Source organism: Monodelphis domestica, chromosome 3 (genome assembly GCF_027887165.1).
Source record: "Monodelphis domestica isolate mMonDom1 chromosome 3, mMonDom1.pri, whole genome shotgun sequence".
NCBI classification, from domain to species: domain Eukaryota; kingdom Metazoa; phylum Chordata; class Mammalia; order Didelphimorphia; family Didelphidae; genus Monodelphis; species Monodelphis domestica.
The window spans coordinates 424,519,848-424,535,310 of record NC_077229.1 but is presented as its reverse complement, the minus strand read 5'-3'; the positions used below and the strand labels follow the sequence as shown (position 1 = coordinate 424,535,310).

General features: G+C 42.0%; 1 protein-coding gene across 3 annotated transcripts in view; it reads right to left on the bottom strand.

Moving 5' to 3' along the window:
• MAPK4 (mitogen-activated protein kinase 4) overlaps positions 1-15,463 on the bottom strand; it is a 226,663-nt gene that overhangs the window by 58,718 nt on the left and 152,482 nt on the right. For 2 of the 3 annotated variants that reach the window (XM_056824424.1, XM_016431393.2), the window contains one exon: positions 10,167-11,798. In XM_056824424.1, the coding sequence (XP_056680402.1) occupies positions 10,167-10,715 (549 nt within the window). In that variant the 5' untranslated portion in view covers positions 10,716-11,798. Of the gene's footprint in view, positions 1-10,166; positions 11,799-12,360; positions 12,466-15,463 lie in introns of those variants that run through there. The other variant, XM_001365431.4, reaches the window with a different exon arrangement.

The following is a 15,463-nucleotide window of genomic DNA, read 5'->3' as shown; positions in this document are numbered from 1 at the left end:
AATAATAATAGTGTAGCGGAAAAAGCTTTGGAAGGGAAATTGAGAAAGCTGGATTCTAGTTCTGGTCCTTTAAGTAACTGATATATGATAGTCTGATTTGTATAAGAATTTGTTTATTATATTTTTGTAATTACATATAAATATTATGTATTTTATTTTATAATTTATTATTATATAATAGAATGTATTATATAATATATAAATATTATAATCATAATAAAATATTGTAACAATACAACAAATATAATTATAATTTTATAATCACATACATTTTTATAATTATATATAAATATTATGTATTTTATAATTATACTTGTGAATATAATTATAATAATCTATGACTGTCCAGACAGGTCAAACAGATCATGTTGTGCCTCTGTGTGGCCCTCACCTATAAAATCAGAGAGATTGGGACAAATAATCTAGAAGGACTGAGAGCCTGTTTAGCTCTGGCATTCTGTAAGCTTCATTTCACTGAAGGAAAGAACTGTTCTTAACACCTGGCTGGTGAATGTGATTCATGGAAGAAGCAGGTCAGAGAGAGAGAGACACGCCAGAGCAAAGACAAGACTTCTCAGCACCAATGAGAAAGGGAGGGGTGAAGGAGATGCCTACAAAGTTAGTGTTGGGCAGGGGTTCTCAAACGTTTTGGTCAGAGGATCTTTAAACACTATTGAAAATTATTGAGGGGGGGCAGTTACGCCAGATTGAGAACCAGATCTAGAGATGGGAGGTCCTGGGTTCAAATCTGACCTCAGACACTTCCCAGCTGTGTGACCCTGGGAAAATCACTTAACCCCCCATTGCCTAGCCTTTACTACTCTTCTGCCTTGGAATTAATACATAGTATTGATTCTAAGATGGAAGGTAGGGGTGTTCCAAAATTAAAAACACAACAACAAACCATTGAGGACCCAAAGAGCTTTTGTTCAGATAGGCTATATAGCCATCAATATTTACTGAATTAAAAATGAAAACTGATAATTAAAAAAATTAACTCATTTAAAAATAATAATAAACCATTGCATGTTAACATAAATAACATTTTAATGAGAAATAATTGTATTTTCCAAAACTAAAAATAATAGTAAGAAGAATGGCATTTTAAACACTGCTTTTTGAGAATCATATAAGTCAATGTCTGGCTTACTAGAAGGCAGTTGGTTTATCATATCTGCTTCCATGTTCAATTTCTTGTGATGCTGTTGTATGTAGCTGAAGTGTATGAAGAGAATTAGACCTTGCACAAATTTGTAGTTGGAAAAGGAAAGATCACTTTTATGGACAAATAGCATATAAACATTATTATGAAAATAGTTTTGACCTTGCTGGAACCATGAAAGGGTACTAGGGACCCCCTGTGCATCCTTGAACTACACTTTGAGAACAGCTAATGTAGGATAATCAGAAGCTCAGGGGATGGGGTGGAAAATCTGTAGTCCTCACCTTGGGGGTCAGGGACCAGGCCACAACTCTTTGCTGCTTCAAATCTCAATTTGCTTGTGGGGTTTTCAGGGGGGAAGCTTTCTCTTTAATTTTTCCCTTCCTCTCAATTCTGACACATAATTTAAGCACTTAAGAATTATACAATCATAGCATTTAGAACTGGAAAGATCAGTTAGTCCAATTCCAGCTGATATGGTACCAGAGACTGAGAGCAGAAACTTAGGTTATCCCAGTAAACAAATGGGCATGGTGAGTCCCCAGTAAAACTGTGAAGTGGACAAAGTTTGATCTCCATATCCTAATACTTTCTTTCTACTCCCCATAGCTTCTCATCTGCTTCTCAGAATGGGAAAGCTATTTATTTTCTCTGCCCAAAAGAATTGTTTAACATGAAAAACTCACAAGCTTTCAGTGATAAAGACTTAAATAACAATAATTATAACTACAATAATACTCTCTATTACTTTTTCCCATCTTCCCATTCCCAGGTACCCAGGGTTCTCCTGATCACTGACCCTCTCTCCTTCTCTCTGTGAAGACCTGATTTCAATGAATTATCCCCTGGTGTACATGTGTGGAGTGAATCTGATGAATTCATAAATTCATTTATCCTAATGTTCTTCTTTCTAGGGAGTTGCATTTTAATAGAGGATAATGCCTTAAACAAAAGGAATGAATTTCTAATGGTGGAACCATAGAATCAGAGACTCTTTGAGACAGATGGATGCCTTCAAGTTCTTCTAGTCCAATTCTCTACCTCATCAAAGAATCTCAACTACAAAAGTACCAATAGTGGTCACTCAGCAGAGGTGAAGTGAACCTTCAATGATAAGGTTTAATTTAATTCTGTACAATGTAGTAGAAAAACGACTGAATTAAGAGACAGGCTACCTGAGTACTAATCTTAGCATTTACCTTAACCAACTGTTTGACCTTCAAGGGCAAATTCCCTTACTTAATATCTCTGAGCTTCAGTTTTCTCATCATAAAATGAAGAGATTGGATTAGATATCTCTATTCCCATGGTTTTTCCCTCTTCACCACTACTACTACCACCAGCTGGCACTAAAAATCAGGTAAGCCCAAGCCCTGAGTGGGGAAGTACTCCCTAGACCACAAATCTTGCTTCCATCCATCCCAGCAACTGACCACCCTCCCCTTACCTCCCCCTACACACATCATCATCCTGGGAAGCAGCCTCTGAAGAGATGCAACCAGATAATTGCTTCTGCATCACTCCGCCTTAGCAGCTGAAGACCCAGAACATTTTTAGTTCTTGTCAAAAAAAATTCTTGGCATTGTAAAATGGTATGATTTTTATCCTTTGACTTCAAATCCAGCCTCAGGCACTTACTGACCCTGAGCACGTCACTTAACCCTGTTTGTCTAAGTTTCCTCATCTGTAAAAGGAGTTGGACAAGGAAATGGCAAACCATTTCAGCATCGTTGTCAAGAAAATCCTAAATGGAAGAGTCAGATATAATTAAAATAACTAAACAAATGATTTTTATCAGTGAAATTGATATTAAAGAGGAGGCATTCCTATCTGCTTTGTTGTGGCACTCTAAAGACCAGGGGACTTTCCCAACTGACTTGAGGTGAAACCACTTGTGTTGCCTACTCCCATATCATATAAGCTCCTAAGGCCCCAAAGTTTTAATTTTCTATTCCCATTTCCCCCGTTTAGCTCTGTGTTTTGCATATAGTAAGTGCTTTTTCATTCATTCACTCTAAGATTCTAGAGGCTGGAGGTGGGATGAAGGGGTTCATGGATGTATTTCCCCTCAAGTTGTCAGTTACAGGTGCTCACATAGTTCAGTTTAACCTTTGATTGGCTGTCCCAGGGGATGTGGGAGTCCTGAAGGGCAGTCAGCCGGTCTTGCTCTCCATTAGGAATTGAGACAAACAGGAACTTGAACAGAGAGAACTTGGGGCCCTGAGATGACCTTGGAGGCACAAATGCCTGCAGATGGATTTCGGAGTCACTTCCAGAGTCTACATTCTGCATATTCCTACTGCATTTTCTTTCATCTGGATACATGATGTGGTTAAACAGAGATCAGTCTGTGCTGTGCTCTTCTGTAGCAGAAGACAAGGTGCCACTGAGCTTGATTTCTTTGTAGGAATCTTGTTTTCTGGCTAAGATTTAAAATGCTAAGATTTAAGCGATCTACTTATCAATAAGAGAAATTCCAATGTGAACATGCTCCGATCCTTCAGATGCCTCTTCTCTGCCACAGAGAGGAAAGAATCTGTATTGTGAGTGAGTGCATGCTTGCCACAGACTTGTTCTCAGAAGTAACAGTTTGATCTGTTCCTGACCAGCTCTTTAAAGAAAACAACAAACCCATAATCAAAAAAACCAACCAATGAATAGCCTGAGGCAATGGCAGGTAACATTGAGTACAGTGCCAGGCATGCTAGAGGCAATCAGTGCTGATGGATGATGGATCCAATAGAAGTATGGGTACTTTCAATCACCACTGACTAGATGTGGGAGCCTTCTGGGTGAGGAGAGCCTTGTGACAGGGACTTGCACAAATATTTAGCGTACATTTAGTGGAAAGACAGTTGGGTCAGACTGTATTCAAATTCTAGTTCTTTTCATTATTCTCCATATGCCCTTGAACACTTCATTTTAATACAAAATAAAGCAGACCAAGCTAAATGCACAAAGAGGTACAAAGAGAGTGATTAAGTTCCCAGAGTGGTACTGTTCACTTCCAATTGGGAGGGATCAGCAAGGCTTCCTGGAAGAGGTGGGCCAAAGGTTGGGTCAGCAATGAAGGGAAAGATTTCAGAAGTAAAAGAGTGGGAGGGATTGGGGAATAAGCCATTCCAAGGATATTCAGAGGTAGGGGAGAATAGAATTGACTGGAAATGGTGGAAAGTCCACTTTGACTAGATGGCATCCAAGAATATTGTGGGGAAAAAAAGCTAGAAAAGTAGGTTGGAGCCAGATTGCAGAAGACCTTGAATGTCAGGCCAAAATAAGGGTAATTTTTTAGTTTAGATTGTGGATTTAGAGTTAGAAGGGATCTTAAAAGCCATCAAGTTTTACTCTCTTTTTTGAAAAATGAAGAAATGGATGTCTAGAGAGATTAAGTGACTTTCCCAAGATCACACAGCAAGACTTTGTAGACTCAGGCAAATGGCCCTGAATTCTCTGAGCTAAAGGTTCACACTGGGTGAGGGGTGGACTTTAGGGTCCCTCTTCTAGAGGAGAAGCATGTGCAGTTAATTAAGCACTTAACATGTTGCTCAGCTACCTCCAAGCTGTCTCAGTGAGGTTTCTGACATTTCTTGAAATTTACAGTGCTCAACAAAAGCCTTCAGTGACAGGTTTTTTAAAAGATCTACTTATTAATAAGAGAAATTCAAATGTGAACATGCTCCGATCCTTCAGATGCCTCTTCTCTGCCACAAAGAGGAAAGAATCTCTTAGCACATCTGCCAGGGTGATAAGGGATTCCTAATGGGGCCAGAGACCCGTGTGGGACAAGGAAGGGACCATGAGGGCTGTGGGTCATTCTGGCAGGTTCCAAAAAGAGGTCAGCCCTCCTCAAGTCCACCCCCAACTTATAGTTCTCAGCTTGGAAGACAAGCCTCTCAGGGAATTCTGCTTTAATGCTGAGAGGCAATTTCTGAATTTAGAAGAACTGTCAATGAGATGCAACCCAGACAGGATCATGGTTATGGACTGCACATAGTAGGTGCCAAATTAACACATGTTGAAATGAATACAAACATCTCCCTTCAGACTCATATAACACTCTGTTTTTATATCATTATCTTTGATTCTCATCACAAGCTAGTGAGGTAAATAGGCAGGAAATGAATGAATGAAAAAACATTAACAGTTCCAACTATGTGCCAGGCAAAATGCCTGGGAATGTTAACCTACATTTAAGATGTGAGAAAATTGGTGGCAGCTAAGTAGCTCAGTGGATAGAGAGTCAGGCCAAGGGACCAGAAGTCCTGGGTTCAAATCTGTCCTCAGATACTCCCTAGCTATTTGAGCCTATGTTAGTCTAACCCCAATTCCCCAGTCCTTTCTGCTTTTCTGCCTTTTACATATGAAGAAACTGAGGCAGAGATGAAATAACTTGTCCAGGGACAAATAACCAGTAAGGATGTAAGATAGAATTTAAGTCTTATCTTCCTGATTCTAAGGCCAGTGCTTTTTCCACTGTCATGCATACAAATTAACCTCCTCTCTGCCACCACATGGATGCTTGATTTTCCTGCAGATATTGCCTTCCTTTTCCCTTCGGACTCAAGCAAAACCCACAATTCCAAGGAGGCAGCATGGCACATTGTGATGGGTCCCCAAGGCATCCCATATCTCTGGGCTGAAATCTCACTGAGGCCAATAACGTGCTGTGGGAGCTGGGGCCAAGGACTTGATGTTCTTTCAAAAATGAGAACAGGAAGACCAGGCTCTCACCACGGGGAAGCACTGAGCCCCTGGGGTGTCAGGGTCACACAAAGCCTCCTCTTCTAAGAGCTCCATCAGATCAGATGTACACAATTAAAACCCGACATCCTCTGGGTGAGGGAGCCAGAAGCCTTAGAGAAAAGCAAAGTCCTTCTCAAAGAAGCTCACAGGGAGTTGAAATTCCCTTACCCCAGTCCTTACCTCAGAGGACACCTGGGGTCAAGAGCAACCAGCACCCGGCCAGGAGATCTGGGTTTGAAGGGCTTGCTCTGTAATTAACCAAGTCACTTCTTTCTAGGCCCCCGTTTCTCATCTGGAATAGGGATAACATTATCTGCCTCAGAGGCACAATGTGGGATGGAAAGACAAATGAAAGGCATCAATTTAGGATGCTATTTATTATTACTATTATTATTTTGAGGAGACTCATGGGGAAGTAGAAGCTGAAGGCTCCAGCTCATGAATCAGGCAGAGTCAGACCCCTTTCTGGCCGTACCCTGACTCTGCTCTCCTGCTTGGCAGTGTTACTTTTATCTAAGGAAGCAAATAAGAAATAAGCCACCAGGACTAGTTTTCACAGCCTGAAGGAAAAAAATTCCTTGTTAAAGCCTGAAGGTAAAAAAAAAAAAGAACTTGTTAGAGAATTCCTGGATGATGGACTGCATCTGAGCAGTCAAAACCACCCCTTACACAATTATAAAAGGCGTCCCCCAAATTTTAGTGCCATCAGGGAGTCTGGAAACTTTAATCCTTAAGAGCTTAAAATTGCATCTTAGATTTTTGGAATAGTTTTTGTAGCTTTCTTTTGTTTATTTTCCAGGACTTTCTTTTCTCACCTCCTTGCCATGGTGGGGTGGGAGAATGGAAAGGAAACTCAAACTCTTATAGGCAGCAAGGGGACTTGTCATCTCAGGGAAGGACTGGCATGGCAGGGTCAGGGAATGTCGAATCTTGCCTCTTTGAGAAGGGTCTTTTTTCTCTTCTGTCTCCTTCACCTAGCAGATGAGTTGGACTTTAATCATGTGAATCTGCTCATAGAAGAGAAGGCTTTCGTGTGACCCTGAAATTTCCTTTTTTGGTTAAAGGTTAACCTTGTACTTTTATATTAATATTTTGAATAGGAATCAATCTGTGAATGAATCAGGTAATAAAAGAAAAAATCTAGCAGTGACAACTTGCAAGTTAAACCAAAGCCATTGTTTGCAGTATTGAAACTCACTTTGACAGATATGATATAGGAGCTCAACTGAAGCTCCAGGGGTTTAGAGCTTCCCTTGTGGAGAGACAGAAAGACTGAGTTCAAATCCAACCTTAGACACTTACCAACTGTGTGACCATGGGCAAATCACTGAACCTCTGTCTGCCTCAGTCTTCTCATCTTTAAAATGGAGATAAGAATAGCACCTACCTCCCAGTGAGGATCAAATGAAATCATATTATAAAGTGCTTAGAACAGTCCCTGGAACATGGCAGGTATTATAAAAGCATTAGCTATTGTTATTATTGTTATTGTTATTGTTATTATTATTATTATTAGTCGAGCAAAACAAACTCCCATATTGGCCATGACTGAAAGAACACATCTGTCTCACATTGCTTATTAGTCCATCACCCTTCTGCACAGATTTCAAAAGAAAGTTTTCCATCCATTGTTACATTTCTTTTTTCAGAACAATCTTATGAAATTAGTAGGTCAGAGATTATGATTCTCATCTGACAAGTGAGGAAACTGAGGTTCAGAAGGATAAAGCAAAGTCACTCTAGTGGTAAAATTGGGGCAAGAAGCCAAAAGGCTTGAATCCCAGGTTGAGCCAGAGCCAATGCTACAGCCTCACACTGCTGTCCTTCCTGTTGTGGTTTTTTTAATCAGACCTGAGTTGCAATGAGCTAGTGTGTGCCAGAGGCAAGAGTGTCGAAAGCCCTGGCCTCTGTGCTTGGGGCAGGCTGATCTGGGACTTTTAAGACTCCAGGGATGATGTCCTGGAATTGGTGTCCCAAAGAAACAAGAGGGTAGAATGCATCCAAAAGCAGCAAGAGGAAAGTAGATGGATATTTTTGTTGTGTTTTGTTTTATCATTTGGACTCTATCCCTGAAGAGTGTGCTAGCAGTTTGGATAGATGACCTGGTCACATAAGAAGAAAGGGAGTAAAAAGGACCCAGATCTGAAGAGGTGTAGACTAGTATAGGAGATCAGGCTCTTTCTGGGTGCCTTGACTGGTCTGGGGAAGAAGGAATAGCCTCCCATCCAATGTGGCCTTTCTTCCCATTCAAACCCCCAATTTAGAGAACTAGCAGGACTCTGGGTCTCTAGGATATTCCAAATGAAAGTGATAAGGAGATTCAAGTGAGTATTGGGAGACTGGAAAGGAATGGAAGTGGGGAGAGGGAAGACTTGGTCGTTGGCAAAGAACCCTGAGAAGTAAATGGCACATAGGAAAAGAACTGGCTGGAGAGCCAAGAGTCCTGGGTTCTAGTCACAGTTCTGCTCCTGAACATGGCCTCAGGCATGTCTCTACCTCTCTCTGGGTCCTCCCCTCTCTTAGGTCCTTTTTGAATCCAATGCTCTATAAACCTACCTGAGAAACCTGAAAGTTACTTTGTCATACCTCAAGGGCAGAGTATTCAGCATGGAATGAGAAAGTCCAATCCGTTACTTCCTCTCCATTCCCATCTCATCTCCTGGCCATGAGGCTGAACTCCATTTTTTGGAGGGTTAATCCAAGAACCAAGAAGAACTAATTCAATTACACAAGACCCTGAGCTCAGAGGTCAGGGACTGCACTATTAATGATTTGTAGTCCAAAAGCAGTGCACATAGAAGGGACTTTTAAACATTTGATTGCCCTGGTGAAAAAGTATGCTGGAGAGTAGTTAACACAAAGTTATGGGGTTACCTGTGGATTTCATTTCATAGATTCATGAAATGAAAATTGGACCTAGAAGAGACACAAATCATCTTATCCAGGGCTTAAATAGTTTGATAACTGTGTTTTACTTTGTAATCCTATATTTTATTCTAAGTATATAAAAGGGAATAGTTAGGTGGCACAGAGAATAGAGTGCCAGGCTTGGAGTCAGGAAGACTCATTATTCTGAGTTCAAATCTAGCCTCAGACACTTATTAGCTATGTGACCCTGGGAAAAATCACTTCACCCTGTTTCCCTCAGTTTCCTCATCTATAAATTTAGCCAGAGAAGGAAATGGGAAGTCACTCCAGCATCTTTGTTAAGAAAGCCCCGAAAGGGGTTGTGAAGTATTTGGACATAACTGAAACCATTGGACAGTGACAAAAAGCATTTAAAACATTATTCTGAGAAGAGATTCATTGGATTCACTAGACTGCCATGACATTAAGCAAGTTAAGAAATTCTGGTCTAATCTAACCACTTTATTTTATAGAGGAGGAAAACAATACCCACAAAGTCACTTGTTTAAGGTTATACAACTATTGCAGAGTGCCAAACCTGGAGTCATTTGTCTCAGTGGCCTCATCTGTCAAATGAGCTGGAGAACAAAGTAGCAAACCATTCCAGTATACTTGCCAAGAAAATCCCCAAAAGTTGTCAAGAAGAGTTGGGCATGATTAAAGAACAAAGCTGTATCATCTAGACTTGAGCCCTTATCTACTGATTCCAAGTCCTAGTCTTTCTCATTGTCTGGCCTTCAAGGACCAAGGTTAAGAAAAGAACAGGGAGTCATCAGTCTCATGTTGTTCAGATATCCACCTCCCTGAAAATCAGGCTGCCTGAACCAGATGATCTCTGGAGAGCTCCTTCAGCCAAAAACAGCCTGCTCAATTGATATGATTTCAGATGCTCCAGGAAGGCAACCGTAAAGGCTCTGAGCACCTGCAATGCTCTGGGGTGACAGAGATGAACAAAACATCACAATTTAGCAACCTAACACATGTCAGAACCAGAAAGGAGCTCAGAAAAGATCTTGCTCCAACTCTCCTTTTACAGGTGAGGAAACTGAAACCCAGAGAGGGGAAGTGATTTGCCTGAGTTCACACAGACTTTAGCAGACTGAGAACTGGAAACCCGGTCCCTTGCCTTGGGAGTCTTGTGCTCTTTGCTCTAGCCCACATTGTCTCCTACCAAAGGTGGAACTGAATCCCCTCTCAAACCTATGAAGAATCCAGAGCTGGCTGAGCTACAGAGAATGTCATGAAGGTGACGTGCTTGAGAAATCTTCCCTTGCACTTGTGAATGTTCTCATGCCATCCTTCATCCCATCACTTCCCCACCCTCAGCCCCAACAGCAAACCCAGCCCGAAGTACCTTGTGTGAATAATGCTGATCCACAATCCTCGCCAAGCCAAAGTCGCCGATCTTCAGCACGAGGTCTTCCGTGCTGATGAAGATGTTGGCGGGTTTCAGGTCCCTGTGTAACACATTGGCAGAGTGGATATACTTGAGCCCACGGAGCAGCTGGTACATGAACAGCTTGGCATGTTCCTCGGCCAGTGTGCCCTGCTCCAGCAAGCGAGCTAAGTCTGTCTCCATGTACTCCTGGACAATGTAAGCCATGTGGAACTTCAAAAGCTCCCCTTGAAGGTCAGCCCCTTTGGGTCCAAGGACCTCGTACACTTTCACAATGTTGTCATGGTCCAGGCGGCGGATGATCTTGATTTCCCTTAGCGCGTGCTTCATGCTCTGGGCATCACTCATGGCGATCTTCTTCACCGCCACCTTCCGACATGTCTGGCTGTCTGTGGCCGAAAGCACGAGGCCATTGACACCAAATCCCAGGGGTCGGAAGTCAATAAAGCGCCCGCCCAGGTCATAGCCATACATGTTGGCAATGCACTCACCCTTCTCGGCCATCATCAGCTCAGTGCCCTGAGGCTACCTGTGTGAGAAAGGAGGGAGCGATGAAGGCTGAGCCCAAGCCAGTGTCTCCACTAACACTGTTCATCCCATCAAGTCAAGCATCTGGAGGAAGGTTGTGTCCCGCTGACTTGTTGACCTCTCAGTGCTCAGATGCAATAAGGGTATGTGTGCTCCCACTGGGGCTGGGGAAAAGAGCTTCAAATACAGTCAAGGAGAAGACTTTCCCCTATTCTCAGCAGCCTCTGTGGTCAAGTGGTTCAGAATCCTTTGAAATGAAGCATCTTGGTGAGAAGTTCCAATAAACTGGTAACCATGAGCATCCAACCAGAAAGCTTACCATCATTTAGCTGTGGCCTCTTTAACTCTGGTCCTTGAAGTTAAGAGCTTCCAGAGGAGTTCCCCTTTAAGTCCTTTGATAATTACAAATTAAGAGTTCCAGTGGAGAGGGCTCCTCTGCTCTGCAATTAAGGGACTGTTTTGGTGATATCTTGTGCTTTTAGATTTTCAAAGCTTAGCAGCAATTCAGCCCTCAGTTGCTCAGTAGCTTCTTCCCATGTGAAAATTTAAGAGATTGCCTGGCACATCTTGATCTCGGGGCTTCCCCCCTCTCTCTCCTCTTCTCTGCCCAAGTGTCCAGATTTCAAAGCAAGCAGAATAACATCAGGGGAGGAAGCCGGAGAAAACTCAGGCTGTAGTTAACGCTGGAGCTCAAGTACCAAATGCTGGGCAGATCCTGGGACATTCAGCTTCTTCTCCACAGTTTCAGATGGGAGCAGCTCAGGCAGCACCCTCTCTCATCCCCTCATCCTTGCTGCTCTCTGCCTGCTTCCCTATTCCATTCCCAATTAGATCCAAGGTTCTCCTAAGCGCAGCATCTTTCAGCCCGAGCCTCCCTGGAGTAGCAACACTGGGTAAATTTCCACACTCTGGCTTCTGACACCTTCCCACTTGCATGTCTTTTGTTAATCAGCCCAAACGTTATTTGATCCTCTGAGCAGGTCCAAACACTGCTCACTAGTGGGGTTTCGGGTATAGAGCAGGCAGTCTGGCTAACTCTGTTGCCTGTTCACCGCACTTGTCCTGGAAGAGAGAAAAGATTGATTGATTTGATAAAACCATCAAATGGGAAGGCTTTTATGTAAATTCCTGTTCTCTGAAGGTTAACACGAGCAAAGCTGTAGGTGGGAACCATCAGCCCTGACCTTTTGGAAATTCATTAGCTATGCTTTCAAACACACATCAGCACTGCTCCTCAGAGCAAGAAAGGGGGTACACCTCTCTTTCTTGCGAACATCTGAATACCTGAAGAAATGATTTAGTTCCTATAAACTGAGCTGTAGTTAGGCTTATGTCTTTTACTAGCTTTCCATTTCAACAGAGTAAATGGATTTGCCAAATAGCTATTATTAATGTTAGCATTCCCAGAATATTTTAATGTTCCTTCCTCATAACAACTCTGAGAGAATAGGTGGTATTATTAGCCCTATTTAACTCAGGAAGAAACTGAGGCAGACAGAAGTTAAGTGACTGCCGACGGTCAAACAGCTATTAAGTTTAGAAGACTATGCTGAAACTCGGGGGTTTTTCTGACTCCAAGTCCAGGGCTGTATTCACTAAATTGTGGAAATCCTACTGCACTTACAGCAAAGAAGACACTTCCTGCTTCCCAGCCCAGAGCAAAGATCTCCTCCTGATACACGTGGGCAGAGGACACTGAGCACTTTTTTGCTTCTACACTGAGTTATATTCTCTGGCTGTTAACTAACACTTAAAGGGAACATTGCTGATTAGACCATCATGCAGAGATGAAGTCACCACTATCATCCCCCTGGTGGCAACTTGCTTAAATGACATGGCTACAAGAGAGAAGCCCTGGAAGACTACCTGGACAAACCTAGATCTCTAAAACAACACAGACACAAAGAACACAAATACCAGAACTAGAAAATAACAGCAAAGGTCACAGCTTCTAAAACATGTGCAGCGGTCCTGGGACTAATAAACCCTATGGGAATAGGGAGAAAGCATAAGCCAGGCACCAGGAGGAGTGAGTATCTTTTCAGCACAAAGGAAGGAAGGGCAAGGCAGCATCTTGATGGATAGATAACCACCAGGCATTCACCTTGCACGGATCCATCACAATAAGTACCATTAATTGGGCAGAAGTTACGTAGAGTCTATCAAGTTCTTTTACCTCTGACTTTGTCAGCTCACTCCCACTCAAATGGAATTACTAGCAGCATCATTATGAGACATGCGGCTAGAGAAATAATCAAGCAAAACAGCAGACAGCTCTTAATTCTCCAAGATTAAGGGTAGGGAATAGAGAGTATGGGAAGATACAAAAGGCAAATAATTTTTTTTGTCTCAGCTCCAATATTTATTAGCTATATGACAATGGACAACTGATAAACTCTCCAATAATTTCAAGGCAAAGATTTTAAAAAATAATTTCTGCTTGGATTCCAAATGTATTTACATGTGAATATTAGATAAATTGATATTCTAGAGATTCTTCACAAAATAATGACAGTGGTAACAACAATATAAGGGAGACAAAAACCTTTACTATTGTGACAGGAATACAGGAAAAAAGTCACTGACTGTACCTTTTCCCAAGTGACACTGAGACATTGAAATTTTGAGGCAGTTTACATGGACTATTCAGATTGCTGCTAGGGACAAGATGGAAGATGAAAGAAACTCACTGAGATGTTCCAGAGTAGGGAGGAGGAAGGGTTATTAGTCAATAAAAAGAAAAGATCTCAATAGTTGTGATAGGTCTTGACAAGCCTTGACAGGTCTTGACACCTGCCTGAGTGAGCCTTTGGTGTCAGACAGATGTGGTATGACCTTTCTAGCAAGAGCTGATAATGTATTGATTAGCACACAAGCATATTGACCCAGACCAATCTCAAGGAAGGAATAACACTTTCTCCCTGCCCCATCCCAGAGAAAGTAGCCACAGCAACAGTGGCCAATGAGAGCTCTAAGAGACAACAGCAGCAGAGAAGCAGTGAATGGATTCAGTACAGACAATGATGGAAGATGGAGCTTCTGCTGATGATGTCTCTGAAGGTAGAAGAGAGTGGCAATGGCAAGGGACTACGTGGGCGATTATGACAGGAGAGCCACATCTGGCAGAGCCCAGAAGCTTCTTGGGGACACAGAAATGTGAAGTGTCTCAGCCACAACACAATCTCATTGAAGACTGTTCAGGGAATTTTCCCTTCCCTTCACTAGCATGAGAGTCTGTGAAAGGCTGTGACTTTTGTGCCCAGAGAGCTGGAGAGAAGTCCAAGCTCAATTATTTGTCATTTAATTGATTGTTATTTCCCTTTTAAGTATTTTGCTATTTCATTTATGGATTGTTCCTGATCTGTTATAGACAATTACTGGATAGGAGCTTGAACTGTATTTTCATTAACTATGACTATCCAATATACCTCATTCCAAGTTTGGGATAATGAGGGGTTCCAGAGTCATATGAGACCCATGCTGCATTTTTGCCATTATTGTTAATTAGGATACAGAGCTAGGAGCAACCTTACAATGAAGATATTCAATCCTCACATTTTATAGTTGAAGAAATTGGGCCCCAGTGAAGATAAGAGATTTGCCAAGGGCCATGGATCAAAACCCCAAACCCATGATTCCAAATACAGTTCTTTCTCTTATGCCATGTTGATTCCCATTTACATACTTATTACATAACTCAGATATAGTCAAGGACCTTTAGTGGCTTTCCATTGTCAATCAAGTAAAATAAAAACTGATGGTCCTAGCTTTGAAGGCCCTTCATAGGTTGACTTCATTTCAACCTTCATCATCAGACTTCTTCAATGCACTACCCTGAAGCAGAACGGGACAATATAGCCTAGTATTCTTCTTCTTTCTCGTGTCTTATTCCTATAATGGACCAACCCATATTAATCCCAATACTCCCACCACACTACACACACACACACACACACACACACACACACACCACGCAAAGTCCCTCTTTTTTTCAAAGTTCACCTAAAGCGATACTTCCTCCCTGTAGCCTTCTTTGATTCAAGCATATGGCCCTCTCCCATTCCCTTCCCATTGCCATGGATATACGACATAGACAACGCACAAAAGATGACCGATTTAGAGCTGGAAGGGACAATCACATCCGAGTGCCTCATTTTACTGATGAAACTCAGTCTGAGGGAAGGGAAGTCTTGCTCAAGGACATACTGGTAGTGAGCATCAGAGATGGCTTTTGAAGCAAATCTTCAAACTCAAGAGTCAGTGTTCTCTTCTTTCTCAAATATCTCATAGCATTGTGTCTGGATGTCTGCATTAAACCCATCTTTCTCTCCCTTCTTTTCCTCTGATTCTGCCTTACTCTGATTAGGAAGTAAGCTTGACAAGGGCAGGCTGATATTGTATCTCTCTCTGTATCCTTAGCACCTATCTTTGCACTGTTTTTGCACATAGTAGACAATTAATAAACAAGAATCTTACAATACTTAAAAACAATCCTTTAGGGGGAAGCTTGGTGGGTCAGTGGATTGAGAGCCAGACCTAGAGATGGGAGGTCCTGGATTCAAACCTGGCCTCAGAGACTTCCTAGCTATGTAACTTTGGGTAAATCACTTAACTCCCTCCCTCCCCCCATTGCCTAGCCCATACCACTCTTCTACCTTGGAACCAATATACAGTACTGATTCCAAAATGAAAGGTAAGAGATTAAAAAAAAAAGTCCAACCCTTTGA